The sequence below is a fragment of the Enhydra lutris genome, unplaced genomic scaffold (assembly GCF_002288905.1).
Source record: "Enhydra lutris kenyoni isolate GAN:26980312 unplaced genomic scaffold, ASM228890v2 scaffoldscaffold13, whole genome shotgun sequence".
In the NCBI taxonomy this organism is placed as follows: Eukaryota; Metazoa; Chordata; class Mammalia; order Carnivora; family Mustelidae; genus Enhydra; species Enhydra lutris.
Genome location: NW_019154097.1, coordinates 33,173,337 through 33,187,949, shown reverse-complemented (window position 1 = coordinate 33,187,949; position 14,613 = coordinate 33,173,337). Strand labels below are relative to the sequence as shown.

General features: G+C 58.8%; 1 protein-coding gene across 4 annotated transcripts in view; it reads right to left on the bottom strand.

The window, feature by feature from the left end:
- Positions 1–348: 348 nt before the first annotated feature.
- The window catches only part of LOC111145705 (spectrin alpha, non-erythrocytic 1), a 60,207-nt gene continuing 45,942 nt past the window's right edge, over positions 349–14,613 (bottom strand). For all 4 annotated transcript variants that reach the window (XM_022500833.1, XM_022500834.1, XM_022500835.1 and 1 more), the window contains 17 exons: positions 12,815–13,023; positions 11,915–12,035; positions 11,616–11,737; positions 10,928–11,060; positions 9,277–9,375; positions 7,429–7,588; positions 6,748–6,824; positions 5,972–6,181; positions 5,396–5,692; positions 4,955–5,067; positions 4,532–4,549; positions 1,940–1,994; positions 1,382–1,578; positions 1,231–1,284; positions 1,008–1,154; positions 785–932; positions 349–474 (listed from right to left, as the gene is read on the bottom strand). In XM_022500833.1, the coding sequence (XP_022356541.1) occupies positions 349–474; positions 785–932; positions 1,008–1,154; positions 1,231–1,284; positions 1,382–1,578; positions 1,940–1,994; positions 4,532–4,549; positions 4,955–5,067; positions 5,396–5,692; positions 5,972–6,181; positions 6,748–6,824; positions 7,429–7,588; positions 9,277–9,375; positions 10,928–11,060; positions 11,616–11,737; positions 11,915–12,035; positions 12,815–13,023 (2,286 nt within the window). The remainder of the gene's footprint in view (positions 475–784; positions 933–1,007; positions 1,155–1,230; positions 1,285–1,381; positions 1,579–1,939; positions 1,995–4,531; positions 4,550–4,954; positions 5,068–5,395; positions 5,693–5,971; positions 6,182–6,747; positions 6,825–7,428; positions 7,589–9,276; positions 9,376–10,927; positions 11,061–11,615; positions 11,738–11,914; positions 12,036–12,814; positions 13,024–14,613) is intronic.

Genomic DNA, 14,613 nt, shown 5'->3' with positions numbered 1-14,613 from the left:
TTGTCTTTTACATGAAAACAAAATGAAGGGGGAGAACAAGAAGGGAGCGAGCCAGCTGCGTAGACTGCTCGAGTCGGAATGGGCAGCTGGCTTCCTGGCGGGAGTCTGGGTCCCCATGGCAAAGGGCGAGTGCCTCTGGACCAGAAGCGGCTTAGTGAAGCACCCGTTCTAAGTCTTAGCCCCAAGCTAAGCGGACGTGAGCTTACAGTGGAGAGTGACACTGGAAATACTTGAGCAGAGAGGAGGTGACATGCAGCGAGGCAGGGCAAGCAGCGCGGGCCAGGCGGGGCGGGGGGGGGGGGGGGGGGGGGGGGGCAAGGGGGGGGGGGGGGGGGGGGGCGTGGGGGATCAGTTCACGAAGAGCGAGCGGGTGAACTCCACGTAGTCGAAGGCGGTGGGGAGTTCGCGGCCCTTGCCGTCCACGTAGGGCTTCATGTGGGAGACGCAGTAGTCGGCTTGTTCCCGAGTCAGGTTCTGGAGGGAGGAGGCTGCCCGTCAGCACAGCCCTGCTGCCCCACGGGAGGGTTCGGACATGGGGGACAGCAGGAACCCCGGGCCCCAGTGTCAGGGAGAGCCGTGCTCAGAGGCCACAGCGCGTTCCCGGATGCGATGGGCTGGGCTGGGCTGGGGGGGGTCAGCGGTGAAGAGGGATGAAAGGCCTGCGCCCAACAGAGCGCTCCACAGGGAGGTCTGTTAATTTAGATGGTTCTGGCCCGGGGGCAACCTTGGGCTTTACTCTCAGAGGAAACCTCTACCCCCGGGGCAGGGAAGCAGAGCCCCAGACCTGGTACAGCTCCTCCTTGGTCACATAGGGCTTCCCCTCGGAGCTCAGGGCCCGGAAGGCGCTCTCGATCTCCTCGCTGGATTTGACGTTCTCGGTTTCACGGCTGATCATGAAAGCCATGTACTCTTGCAGGGAGACGTGGCCATCCCTGGAGAGGGGCAAACGCAGTGAGCCAGGAAGAGCCACAGGCACAGCCACCTCTGCTACCTTCCCTCCAGCTCACCTGTTTGGATCCACGGTGTCTAGGATTGACTCGAACTCGGGGTCAGGCTCCCCTTCCTCCACCATGGGCAGGTCATAACCCAGGGAGCGCAGGCAGGACTTGAACTCCTGGTGGTTCAGCCTGCCCGACTTGTCCTTGTCGAAATGTCTGCCGGACAGAGGGCTGCTCAGCATGGGCCCCAGGGCCGAGCCTGCCACCCCACCCCCAGGGAGGCCATACTCACTTAAACATCATGCTGAATTCTTTGAGGGCCTCCTCGGTCACTCCGGTTGTGTTCCTAGAAGAACAGGACGGAGTGAGCAGGTGGCAAAGTCTGTTGGATCCCAGCAGAGTGAGTGCTGGACGCTGGGAGGGGGGGGGCTGGGGGCGTGTACCTGGCCTGGATCTGCTGCTCCAGGTTGTGCTGCATGCGCATGCCCAGCTGGTCAAGTTGGTCCCACTGCTGGGCCAGGCCCACGGTGCTGTGCTCCGTGTACTTGTTGTCCAGGATCAGGGCCTCCTCCATGGCTGCCCCGAGGTCCTCAATCTTCTTGAGCTGACTCCTCATGGCTCGAATCTCCTGGTGCTTGCGCTACGGGCAGGGGAGGGAGGGTGTAGGTGACAGGGGCTCTCGCCTCAGTCACCGGGCTTAAGAGCCTGTTCAAGAGTGCTCCCAGCCCAAGGTCTGCGGGGCTGCATGGGGTGGTGTGGGGCGGTACGAGAGGAAATTCAGCAGCCTCGGTCCACGGAGGGACAAGCAGGGGCAGACTGCGGAGGAAACTATACACTAAGAACCAAACGGCCCTTTCTTTTCGGGTAAGACACCACGTGGCAACTGTCAGAAGCAAAAGACTTTCTCTAAACGATGGGGTTCTGCGCTGCTTTATGCAAAGAGAGAAAGCGCACCCACCTAGCCTCCTTCCTGCCGGACTTTAAACAAAGGGGGTACTTACTTTGGTAGCTTCGAGCTGGGATTCCAGAGTCCCAGATTCTTCCACCATGCAGGACCTGAACACAGAAGCACAGTGAGGCGGGAGGGCCGGATTGGGAGTTCAAACCTAACTATCCCCAGGTTACAGTGCCTGCTGTCTTGGAACTTTTTTTTTTTTAAATCTCTTTTTTCAAGGAAATGAAACCTATCTGCTATTGGTCATCCTTTCCTAAGTGGCCCTGGGAGCCGGGGAGGGGAGGCAGTCTTGCTCCTGCTTCAGAGACACGATGCTGCCACCCCAGGTGGGGTGCCACCTGCCCCAGGCCAACTGGGGGGCCAGGGGCGAGCCCACCCAGCCTGCTCCCAGGCTAGGACCCTTTCTCAGGCTAGGACCTGGTCCCTCACTCAAACTAGGCCCTCAGCCCTCAAGGGGTACCTGAGGAACCGAGCTGAAGTTGCTCTATGGGACGTCAGAGGGCCCACGGGCCCGACAGCATGCCCCCTCCGCAGCCACTGGGGAGAAGGCTGCTCTGTACACCCCTGGCACCTGCCCCCCTGGGGAGACCTTAGCAGGGAGAGGCTGACAAATAGAGCGCCGCCCCCCAGAAATCCCTGGAAGTCTCCTGCAGGTTCCTGAGGAGGGGAGCCACATTCTAGGGTGTGACAGCCATGGAAGAGATGCAGTCAGATGCCCCCTCAGACGCGAAGCTGGGACGCGAAGAGATCATGACCAGATTTGGGTTTTGAAAGCGATTCTTATTCTGCCCAAAGGAGGGAGGTGGCTGTGATTAAGCCCCAGATTCAGGCTCCATGAGACTGTCCGGGCCAGAGGCTCCCAGGGCCAAGTTTCAAGAACAGGGTGCCCCGGGGAGCTTCCATCTTCCCGACGCTATACAGTGTGAGGTCACAGAAGGCCACCAGTGAACGAAGACAACAAACGAGTTGGGGTTACGTGCAGGGACGAGTCACACTGCGCGGGTCCGTGGTGGGATTTTAGCCCAGCCTCCCCTGCACCCACGTGTGCCCCAACCTACCCTTTCAACACCCAGCGAGCCCGGGGTTAGCTCTGAAATTTCCCCAAGTTCAAAGTGCTCGAGCAAGGCAAGGCACCAGGCTTCCTCCTACCCCAGCAGTTCAGACTCACAGTCACGCCATGTCCCCCAGGGAAAAGCAACACCCCCCGGCCCCGGGGGCAGGAGGCTGGGTGCCGGTGCAGTGGGAGGAGGACAGATCCCTCCTTCCCAAGCGGCTGAGGGCGGTGGGTTAGTCAGAAAGCGGAGCCGCCTGGGGAAGTCAAGAGTGCATTGTAAAACCACAGTGAGGGAAGAAGAGAAATAAGAGGAGAAAAACCTTCCAGACAGATCATCCCCAACTTCATACTGATAGACACGAATGACCCGACGATACGCTATGCTAGTCAAAGAAAAGAAACCAAATGAATACACCGAAGGCACGGGCAGGCAAGAGCAGACCGAGACAGACACGCGCCACAAGGCCCAAGCTGGCAGTGCACAGGCGGGGCAACCTGGCGCCCAGGCAGGGACCTGGTGGGGCTGGGCCACCGGCCGCAGGGAGGACAGGCGGCCTTGGGGCAGCTCACACTGGGACCAAGCAAGACGGGACAGGGCTAGGGAGGAGCCACATGGGAAGGGGAGCATGGCACCCACGGAGACAAGACCAGCTTGGCAGACACAGCCACAGGGCTGGGGAGGGGAGTGGAGGCCAGGGGGCTAATGAACTCAAGCTAGAAACTGTGACCCCTAAATCCCACCCCCCCTTCAGCACAGGTGGTCGCGTCAACGTGCGCCTCTTTCTCCTGGTGCCATGCTGAGCTGCCCCAACTACCCATCCGCAGAACCCCAGCAGCGCTCGTCTCAGCTGCTGAGGTCTGCCCCCCACCCCTGGCCCCCGCGCTACCCTGGCTTTACGTGGGCCTGGCAGAGGCCAAAGTCTAGAGGAGGCCACTCCCAGGACTGGACTGGGCAGGGCCGCCCTGCTCCTCCCCGGGGGCTCCTCCCTAGCCTCATCTCTCCATCGCACAAAACCCCGGGCACTTTTGCCTTCTATTAGGGGCAACAATGCTCTTCCCCTTCCCCTGGGAACACTGGGGGGTGGGGCCCTGGGGGAGGGGTCAGTACACAGCTGGGGACTCACTGCACCCGCTGAATCTCCTCCTCCATGCATGACCATGACCTCCTAGGAAGCTAAGTATGGTCCCACCGGACACACGGGGAGAAGCAGAAGAGAAGGCCAGTGAAATCCCAATGGCTAAACAAGCATGGGGTTTCTCAGAGGCTTTGGACTCCAGCTCTGGCCCTCTGGCTTGGTCACGTTCCCTGAGAACCCCTGGAATCTGAACAGGAAGGTGCGAGTGGCTCCCCTCCCCAGACCGCAGGCTGTCAGGACAGTGTGGGGCAAGGCACAAACTCCTGTAGGGTGACGGGGACGGGGGTGGGGCAAGGGTGGGATGGGGGAAGTGCAGCCCTCCTGGGGCAGAAAGGCCCATCCTGGGATCCTCTGCAAGCCAGGCCATGGGGGGGACAGAGGGCAGGGGGACAAGCACACGAGACACCACCACACCACGAGCCCGGAGAAACAAGAAGACAATATTAACCCATCGAGGAGATACGTTCTGTGCAGATGGGATCCAAGCAGCCGCAAGACAAAGTGGCGTCCGGACAGCAGCGGTCGGGAGGTGGGGGACAGAGAGAGACACGGCAAAGAAAAGAAAAACAAAACCGAGAACATCAGTACCCACGTTGCATTCAATTCTGTTCTGTATCACCGCGGTGCTGCCTAGGACTGACCACTGGCCACGCAGGGTTCCACCCAATCCAGGACACCTAGCAACCTGACCTTCAGAATAAGGACCTTCGAGACTCTGCCCGCCCCTCCGGTTCGAGCCAGACCAGGGTGCGCCCCTAACTCTCCTTCCTTACTGCGAGCCGCCTTCCGGTTTCCCAGAGCTCCCCTCCCGCTAGAGCCGGGGGCCCAGGAGCAGAGCGCTGGGGGCCTGTGCACCGGGGGTGGGGGGCACCTGGTCTCCTGGATCCACTGGTGGAACGCGTTGGCGTGCTGCGCGAACTCCTGGCGCAGCTTGTCATTCTCCTCCTGCCGGCGCTGCTCCTTCTGCAGTTCCAGCTCCCGTTCCTAGGGCCCAGAGGGAGGAGAGGCCGTGTCACCAGAGCCTGTCCTTCCTGCTGCTCTGCCCTCGGGGTGGACGAGTGGCCTAATGATTTCAGGTTCTGGACGCTGAACTTGACCAGAAATCACGGTTTTGTGGGGCAGGGAGAACCAGATGTTGACATCAACACGAAGGAGGAGCCTGGGAGACACTCGGGGAACGCAGAGCCCTCCATTCCCCGCCGCTCACAACTGGCCCCCCAAGAACTCTGGCAAGAGGTAAGGGGAAGTGGCCGATTGACAGCCTGGCGGCGGGGGCTGCTGGCTGGTGGCCCCGGGCGGGGGCGGTGGGCACCTTGATGATCTTCTGCAGGTTCCTCCACGTCTCCTCCAGGGCCTCCATGGTGAACCAGGTGTAGGGGTTGGAGGCCACACGGAAGCTCTTGATCTGGCGGTCCAGCTCGGCCAGCTGGCTGAAGTCGGCCTGGGCAGAGCTGAGGGACGAGCGGAAGGCGTCGTGGGCCTCGCGCAAAGCTCTGATCTCCTCCAGGGAGTTGCAACGCACGGGATCGGTCAGATCCTCTTCGGCATTTTCAAACCAGCTGTTGAAGGCAGAGGCCTTTTTGGCGAACGTCAGGAAGAGGTCTTCCACCTGGAAGCGGAGCAGCTCGCGTCAGGGCCCCCGGGGCCGCACAGGCCAGGAGGCAGGATAGGAAGGCAGCGGTCGTTCTGGGGGCGGCCAGGGCAAGCCGGGGTGCCCCACTTCCATGTCTCAAAAGGCCTCTGACTTTTCCCTCGCTACCCTTTCCCCTCAGTCTGTCTCGGGTGCTTCGGAGGCAAAGGGCCCTCTGCTGGGTTCTGGCGGACTCCCCGCTGGGGGCAGATGTCCCCACAGCCCGGCCGGGGGAGCTCTGCAGGGGCCCACTCCTACCTTGCGGAAGTGACTCTGTGCCTCCAGCAACTTCTTCTTCCGGGTGGCCGAGTTGGCCAGAAGCTGGCTCCATCGCTTCATGAGGGCAGCGTGCCGGGCCTCAATGGCCTTTGACTGAATGTGTTTGGCAGCCAGCAGCTGGTCTTTGAGCGCGGTGATGTTGGCGATACCCTCCTGCTGGAAGGCCTGCAGGCCAGCGTCAAACGTTTCCTGGAACAAAGAGCGGTGGGCCCGATCTGCAGGGTCGCCTGGGATGCTAGAAGCCACCCTTCTGCAGTGGCTCAGCTCGATGGCACCAGTCTGCTCAGCCAGCTGCCCAGGCCACATGGTCAGCCCCGAGTCCCCACCTTGTCCTGTGATCCTCCTGCCCCTGGGCAGACTGAGGTTCAGGGTCCCCTAAACGTGCCACGCTCTCCCCACCGTCTCTCCCCAGAATGAACTGCTGCCTCCCCCCGACAGCTGCGGTCTGCCCTTCATGAGTGAGCGGAGATGCCTCTCCTCGGGCAAGACCTTCCCCATCAACCCTGGCTCGCGGCAAAGCGAGTCAGACCGCTCTGGGGGTTAAGTCCCCAGCACATCCCACCGCTCTGCACCCCGGGAGCGCCGTGCGGCTCTAGCACCGAAGCCTCGTCCAGAAGCTCCCCGAGGACCAGAATGATCTTGCTCCCTGCCGGGTCCTTAGGGCCTTTCTCAATGGAAGACGCCAACCGCCACTCATGCACCGGGAAGCGCTAACTGCAAACGTCCCAGTCTTGTCGACAGGGACTACGACTGACCTGTTTGGTGAGGAGAGTCTGAACGGAAGACAGGTCTCGGCCATAATCATCTGTCTTCAGGCTGTTCTCCTTTTCACCTAGGAAACCAAGCATGGGAAACAGGCCAGCCTTCTTGGTACAGTGAATTACGAAGGGAAAAAAGCAAACCAAGGTGCACTTATCACCCTGTTGATGTTTAAATTCCAGGATTCCTAACCCCACGCCGGCTGCCCCTTCCTCCTCGCAGCCTGGGACCCACTGGCCAGCTGTAGGGAGAGATCCTTCCAGCTCATCCTGGATGTGTGAACACTGCCACTTATGTGACAGCAATCCCTAGGGTCACAGGGGTCCTGAAATCCGAGCCTAGCTGCCCCGCGCTTGGGAGCCGGACTGTGCCCGGGCAGCGAGGGGACAGAGCAGCTGGGGGCCCACTGCTGCGCCATCTTGCTTAGCTGTGACGCTTACTGCTTCTCCCAGGGTTTAAAGATTCTTGTTTTGTTAACCCTGGTGTTGGCCCAGTGCCGGGCACCACGGGGTCCCCCACTCTCAGCCGTCGGACATGACTGAAATGCCCGCGTTAGATCATTTCTTCTCTGGAGAAGACCAGCTGCTTAGATAATAAATGAGCTACGGCTCTGGAACAATCTTCCCGGCCGGGCGTGGAGAAGAGACTGGGAGCGGGCCGGGCAGGACAGCGCTCACCGATCCAGGACTCCACCACGTCTGCCTTCCAGTTGAACTGAAGGAAGGCCGAGTTCTCCTCAAGCTTGGCCTTCCTCTGGGCGGCAGCTTTCTCCAAGTCTGACACCTTCCCGTTCAAGCCCTTCATCTTTGAAGAGATGTTCTCCTCGTGGTGATTGTTCTAGGCCATAAAGAGAAGGCACACTCTGGTCGGCCTCACGCCCTGCCTTGGCCGGATGATCCACTGCCTCCCTGCCATGGCAGGTCCTCCAGGGCTGCAAGGCGGGCCCTGCACCTCCGGCCCAGCACCAGCCTCCAGGGGAGAACAGGTTAAAGCTTTTCTAAAGGCAACATGAGTAAAAACCTTGAGAGGATGACTGTTGGCAATTTCACCGATAAGAATGAGTCCTGAAAAAACGAGGAATGAGCTGAAACATCACAGTGACGTACTCATTAGTGTGTCTGGTAACAAAAATTAGTAAAAGAGCAAATACTTAGACATAAAATGTGAGACATCCAAACAGCAGCTCCTAACACAAGCAACAAACACAATGGCTCAGAGAAAGCAGACACTGGAAATTCTTAGGCCCCAAACACTCGGATTTGGTTTTGGAATAACTGAGTCTGAGAACACACACAAGTCAGCATAAAATTTAGAGAGAAACTCGAGGAGGAAACAGACGGCTGTGGACAGCACCGGGCTCCTTTGCTGGCCGCAGACAGTCACAGGCTGGTCCCCGCGCAGGCGGGAAGAGCAGAGACTGAGACGCAGGGCTGTGTGTGGGTGACGGTCGGACACAGACCTCCTCCTCCTCTGTACACGGTCTGGACCGGACATGAGCTTCATAGTAGCTCATTTGCCCATAAGGGTAAAGAAAAAAAAGCTCGGGGCGCCTGGGTGGCTCAGTGGGTTAAGCCTCTGCCTTCGGCTCGGGTCATGATCTCAGAGTCCTGGGGTCGAGCCCCACATCGGGCTCTCTGCTCGGCAGGGAGCCTGCTTCCTCCTCTCTCTCTGCCTGCCTCTCTGCCTACTTGTGGTCTCTGTCTGTCAAATAAATAAATAAAATCTTAAAAAAAAAAAAAAAGAAAAAAAAAAGAAAGAAAGAAAAAAAAAGCTCAAATCCGAACATGGATTTGAACATGCTATTACCCATGAACCGAATCTCCATGCTGACCGCAGCAAATGCCGGGATGAGAAATCTCTACTAGTTACATTTGCAACAGGAGATTATAGTTGTGAAAAGTTCTTGTCTTCCGGTACCAAACACCTGTCACCACACCTAAGTGATCGGTGGTGACTAACTGGGGACCTGGAATTCCAATGTTCCACGGACCTGACTTCAGCGCTGGGGAGAAAGCCCCAGGACCCCTCCCACCTGCTCTCTCGCTCGGGGGCTGTTTGAGTGACACCCAAGTCTTGTGACTTAAACACACTCATTTCTAAGCCAGCGTGGACAGCAGCCAGGCTTCGTAGAGCAACGAACGTCGAGGAACGGGCTCTGTCCTGGGTAGGCTCTCGTGATGCTTCCTGCATCTCCAACCAGTTCTGTCGAGAGCCTGTGCTACCAGAGAAGCGAACTAAGGGAAGAGCCCTGTGGGGGGCCCGGGCGGCTGAAGGGAGGCTTTTCTGCTTAGTTCGCGCACAGAACGTACGTGCCCCACAGTAACGTCACTAACTGGCTTCGGAAAGGGGGAAAACGTCCACCCAATCGCAGACTCTTTCTTTTGTGATGAAATACGGCAGTGGGATTGCTCCCGGTCTCCATGCAAACCTTTCCGGGGTGGATATTCTGGGCAGATGGGCGTTGTGGGGCCCCGGCCCCGGCATGGGGGTGTCGGGTGTGGGAAGTGAGCGTCTCCCCAGCTCACCTTCTTGATGAGGTCCTGTCCGTTGCTGCAGACGTCATTCACACGGTCCTTGTGCACCGTGAAGTCTGTCTCAAAAGCTTCGTGTTTCTTCAACAAGCCCTGCAGTGGAAGCAGAAAGGCCGGTGGCTGAGAGCCGGGCACGGGCTGGTGGGCAGGCCCGGCTGCGGGTCAGAGGGAACCAGAGCTGGAAGGCGCCTGCCCTCTGGGGCAGCCCAGTCCAGCTGGGGACTGACGTCAGTGGGTAATCGCAAGGGTGGTAAAACCCGGAGGCAGCAAGGGTAACTGGCGGTGAGCTCAGCTGGAGCAGGGACATCCAGGAAAGCCCTTCCAAAGGGGTTAAGCTCTTGCTGAGCAACCACTACAGTGTCCCTCTGTCCCCTCTGGAAGGCCACATAGGAAACAACCCCGTGGAGCTTAAGACAGAACCCAACAGACGGCTTCCCTGAATACAGCTCCTAAGGGACCTTCCAAGTGTCCCCGTCCTCGGTAGGCCTGAAAGACTGGAGATGATGGCTCTATGCGGGCTTCCTGGGGACAGGAAATCCCTCCCTCTAAGCCACCGGAAGCACCCGGACCAGCCAACCAGGACAGCCACTCTGAGAATGTGGCTCAGGGACCACCCAGACTCTGGGGAAGGCAACCTCTGCCTCCACGGCCGGTGGCCCACATCTGGGAACATCTGACCATAAAGTGGGGCTTTATGGGGTGGGGGTCCCCCCAGCAAGAGAGGAGGCCGTTCAACTAGCCCATGGCTCTGGGCTGCTTACGACTAGTCGGACCAATGGAACATAGCACGGCCAAGGTCATGTAACATCTGAAGCTAAAACTGGAAGCTTCTGTCTCTGTCATTCTGAGAGCTACCTATGGACACGGGGCAGGGCCGCTGGAGGAAGGGAGGTGTGGGGGGTCAGGGGATACAGAGTCGTGCCAACCGTTGGTGACATAATGGCGGCTCTCTCGGCTTGCTGCCGCACCTTGGTGCTGGTGAGGGACCCCCCCCTCAGGGAACAAGCCACTGTGACCTGTCGCGCTGTCACACAGCGTACTGAAGGCAGAGGCGGAGATGCTTCCCCCAGAAAGAACGATGTCCTGACCCCTGGCACCTAGGGATGTGGAAGACGCAGACAAAACTAACTGAAGACGCTCAGAAGCCACTGGGGCAGGGCCCAGTCCAGGATGACCTGTGTCCTTCTGAGCAGGAACTCCGGACGCAGTGGCCCGGAGGGAGAGCCGCGGGCAGATAGATGCGGAGGGGAGAGCCGTGAAGGGCAGAGGCTGTGGTTACGTGGCCCCAAGACAAAGCACGCCGGCGAGAAGCTGGAAGACCGGAACGGGCCTCCCCTAGAAGTTTTGGGGAGCGAGGCCCTGTCTACACCTTGGTCTCAGACCTCCAGCCTCCAGGACAACGCCTGCTGTACGGCCCCCCGGCCAAGGGCGCGCCGGGGTGGCAGCTGCTGGACCCCCATGGACATCAGGAGCCTGTGGGCTCCGGGCCGTCGGCCGTGGTGCATTGGACAGAGGAGCAGCATCTCTAGTGAGAGGTCTGAAGGACTGTGACCAAGCGGGGAGGCTGAGGCTGCCGGCCGGGGGCTCTCCCGGCACCAACGCAGCCACTGGACAAAGCGAGGGGCGGCGCGCCAGCTTCTCTGACCTGGATAGCAGCAAGCGTGTCTCCGTAGTCCTCGCTGGCTACCAGGGTCATCTTCTCGTTGATCCACGCTTCTTCCTCTTCCACGTTGGCCACAAACTGCTGATACTCCAAGGACTCCTCCAGCCGCTGGCCCCTGATGACAGGACACACCACAGGAGCCACTGATGTCATCCGACTTTAACCCTCACAGCTAATGTGTGTTTAAAAACATTCCTGGGGCTCCTGGTGGCTCAGTTAAGCGTCTGCCTTCGGCTCAGGTCACGATCCCAGCGGCCTGGGATCGAGCCGCACACTGGACTCCCTGCTTGGCGGGAAGCCTGCTTCTCCCTCTCCCACGCCCTCTGCTTGTGTTCCCTTTCTTGCTATGTCTGTCAAATAAATTAAAAAAGGTCAAAAAAACCTCTACAAAAAAAAAGTTGTTTTTTTTTTTTTTCTTCAAACACGGGATGTGACTGGTTCCATCAACCCTCCTGTGTCACGCGAAGCAGACACAGGGCCGTTCGCATGTGAAGCTCCGGAACCGTAAGCGGGTTCAGATCCACGCAAGGGAACCCGCTCAGCAGGGCCAGTCCAGGCGGCTCCGAGACAGGACACGCCCAGGACAAGGGTCCGGGAGGCGGCAGAGGCCCGGCAGCCCCGAGCCTGGCCTCCCACGCGCAGCGCCCGCGCCCCTTCCCTGGCCGCTCACCGAGCAGCCGCCAGCTGCTTCAGCTCCTTCCAGTGCTCCACGAACTGGGTCAGACGCTGCTGGATCTCCTCCTTGCCAATGGTGTTGTCATCAGACAGCTTCTTCCCCGCGTCCAGGACACCCTGACAGGCGAGAGTGACAGTAACAGCTGTCACCTGCCCCTAGGCGTGTCCAGAAAGGGGCCTCAGCATCGGACCCAGGAGTCCTCTCTTCCGGGTGTGGAACGAGGGCTCGCAGACACCGCAGACGGCAGGATGCGCGACGGCAAAGGGTCTCCCTGCCCGTCGCCCGCCCCTCACCTGAATCGCGGGCTCGTGGGCAGCCAGTTCTGCCTCCAGCCGCTTGTGCTTCTTCCTCAGGTTCTGCACGCCCGTTAGGTCTCGGCCGTAGTCCTCAGAGCTCACCAGCAGCTTCTTCTCCCTGCACAACACGGGCAGGCGCTCTGCACCCCGAGTTCTCAACTGGACAGGTTTGGTCAAGAGCTGTGACGTCTCTGGACCCCATGTCCCTCACCTACACCTGCCGATCTCACCACAAAAACCCTTACCAGTCTTCTGGAAAATAAAAGCCTCTATTTCCCAAACGAAGGGCACCGGCGCGGGCATGTAGGAGCCCCACCAGGGTCAGGGTGCGCGGGAGAACAAGGAGGCGCCAGCGGGGTCGCCTCACCAGCCCCGCTTTTCCAAACGTGCAGACACCACACGTGGAAATATAGAAAAAACCTGGACAACATTCTCTAAGGAAGCGAGGGAGAGGAGACAGGATTTTTGTCCTTAAAATATGGCGTGTTTACAAAATGCTAATCCCCTCTGACTGCAACGGGAAAGGAATTAAAAACAACTCTCCCTCCTTCGGGGACTGACCCTGCCCAGGATATTGGGCTGTCTTTTCTAGAAGGGAGAAGACTCGCTCATCTCCCTGGGGACCCCCGGGCAGGGTCTGCACAAAGTCTGGCTCCATCATCACATACTGTTCCCACCTGAGGCCATCGACGGCCCTGTCACTGCACAGCTGGGCAACAGAAGCCGCCAAGGTGTCCCCGTGGGCCAGGTGCTGCTACACTCTGGGAGAGAGGCAGACCTCACGGCCAGGCGGCCCAGAGCTCCAGACCCCCCTGGTACGGTGGCTCCCAGCACCTGCCAGCAGAGGTTCAACGGACATCCCAGAGGACCTGACTGCGAAGGCCCGAGGACACGTACTTGATCCAGGACTCCTCGTCATCCATGTCCCGGAAGAACTGGTGCAGGCGATGTGACTCATTCAGCTTGGCTCGCCGTGAGGCTGCCATGCTCTTGATCTTCTGGAAGCGACCGTTGATGGTGTCCCGCTTGTCCTTCACTTGGGAGGTGTCAAAGGCACTGCTGGTCATCAGGCTGTCTGCCTGGCTGTTCAGGTCCTTCAGGCGGTCCTGGGGCGGGGACACAACGGGAGGGGTGAGGGACCGGCTCTCCCGTGACCGTCTGCTCGAAGAGCAGAAGTCTCGAACTCTTCACTGACAGCCTGGCTTTGTGGCGTGCTGGATGTTCTCTCAACGTGGCCTATGTGGATCCCCGGGGTTCTAAGACGTCAAAATTATTTTCTTAATGACACAAAGACCCCATCTGCCTTCCTCACTGAACGGACGCTCGCATGCGGTACGACAGCCGTGCTGGGGGTGCCGATGCCTCCAGACTCCGAGCCGTGGGAGAAACCCCTCACTTGAGGGCATCCCTGTGAAGGCAGAAGCTGTGGATTTTATCAAATCTCCATCTCAGAGTACGTGTCGGCGTCAGTGTCCTGCGTGACGCCATGGGAAGCGCACACAAGCGATCAGCAGCACGCTCAAGTTCAAGGACGGTCCTGAGGAGAAGCCCGTGTCCTGAGCCGAGCTGGCCGCTTGTTCACGGGCTGTCCTCAGACAGAAGGATGACCAGACGACGGCCATCCAGACTGTAACGTCTGACAGAGCCTTCTTCGGAAAGATGGAAGTGAACCTGTCACTTTCAGGAAGGCAGAGTCTGCTGCTTCTGATAAAACCTGAACTTTCAGGTGAAAGTGGGAATTCTGGAAGAAGTGCCCTGGCCTCCGTGAGGGGGACCAGCCACTCAACCAGTGAAGGTTGTCCTGTTGAGACTGGCTGTGAAGTCAGCGACTGTGACGTGGGAGCTCATGGAACAAGAGGCAATTCTGCTTCAGTCGGAAGGTTTTCCAAATGATTCTGTGACATCATGCACTTAGACGTGCAATGAGAATAACATTCCATGTCCATGATGGACCAGTGGCTTTTTAATATTAAATGGTACAAAACACTGACGGATCGGGTTTCAGAGTCCACTTTGCAACTAACCATTAAGCACCTACCACGTACTGACTTTGGTGTCAGAGGACCCACAATCACGTGAGTGAAAACACCGCTCCCTTCTTGAACCCCCTGTGCGAGGCTGGGTTTCCATCGGCTCTGACCGACCCCACACACTGAATCTGGAAGCAGCTACGAGAATCTGGCTGTGTTCTACTGAACCGGACTGAAGAGATTTGAGAAACACCGCCAATGCCAGTCTTCTTACTGTATCTTGTTTTGGTTTCGGACATGGTTATCGTTCATAAAAAGTGCTACTCTTTTTCTCAGACTTACTCTTGATTTTTCATCTTGAAATAATTACGGACTCACAAGAAGCTGCAAAACCAGGACAGCTTCAAAAACAAAAGACCAGGACCGCGCCTGTGTGCTCTTCCCCCAAGCCCTCCCCACGGCAGCCGCTTCTGCGGCGCCCCAGCAAGACCAGGCCACGGACGCCGGTGCAATCCATGGTGCAAAACCACAGATTTCCCCAACTGTACGTGCATCCACCCATGTCCGTGAGGGTGTCCGTGAGGGTGTGCGTCCGTAGTGCCACATGACTCCCCCACGCCTAAAGTCCTGTAACCCAAACCAAGCTACGTTGTTCTGTGAGCACAGGGGAAACCCTTGTCCCTTCCTTGCTGCACCCCACCTGTGTCTAACTCCCGGGGACCACTG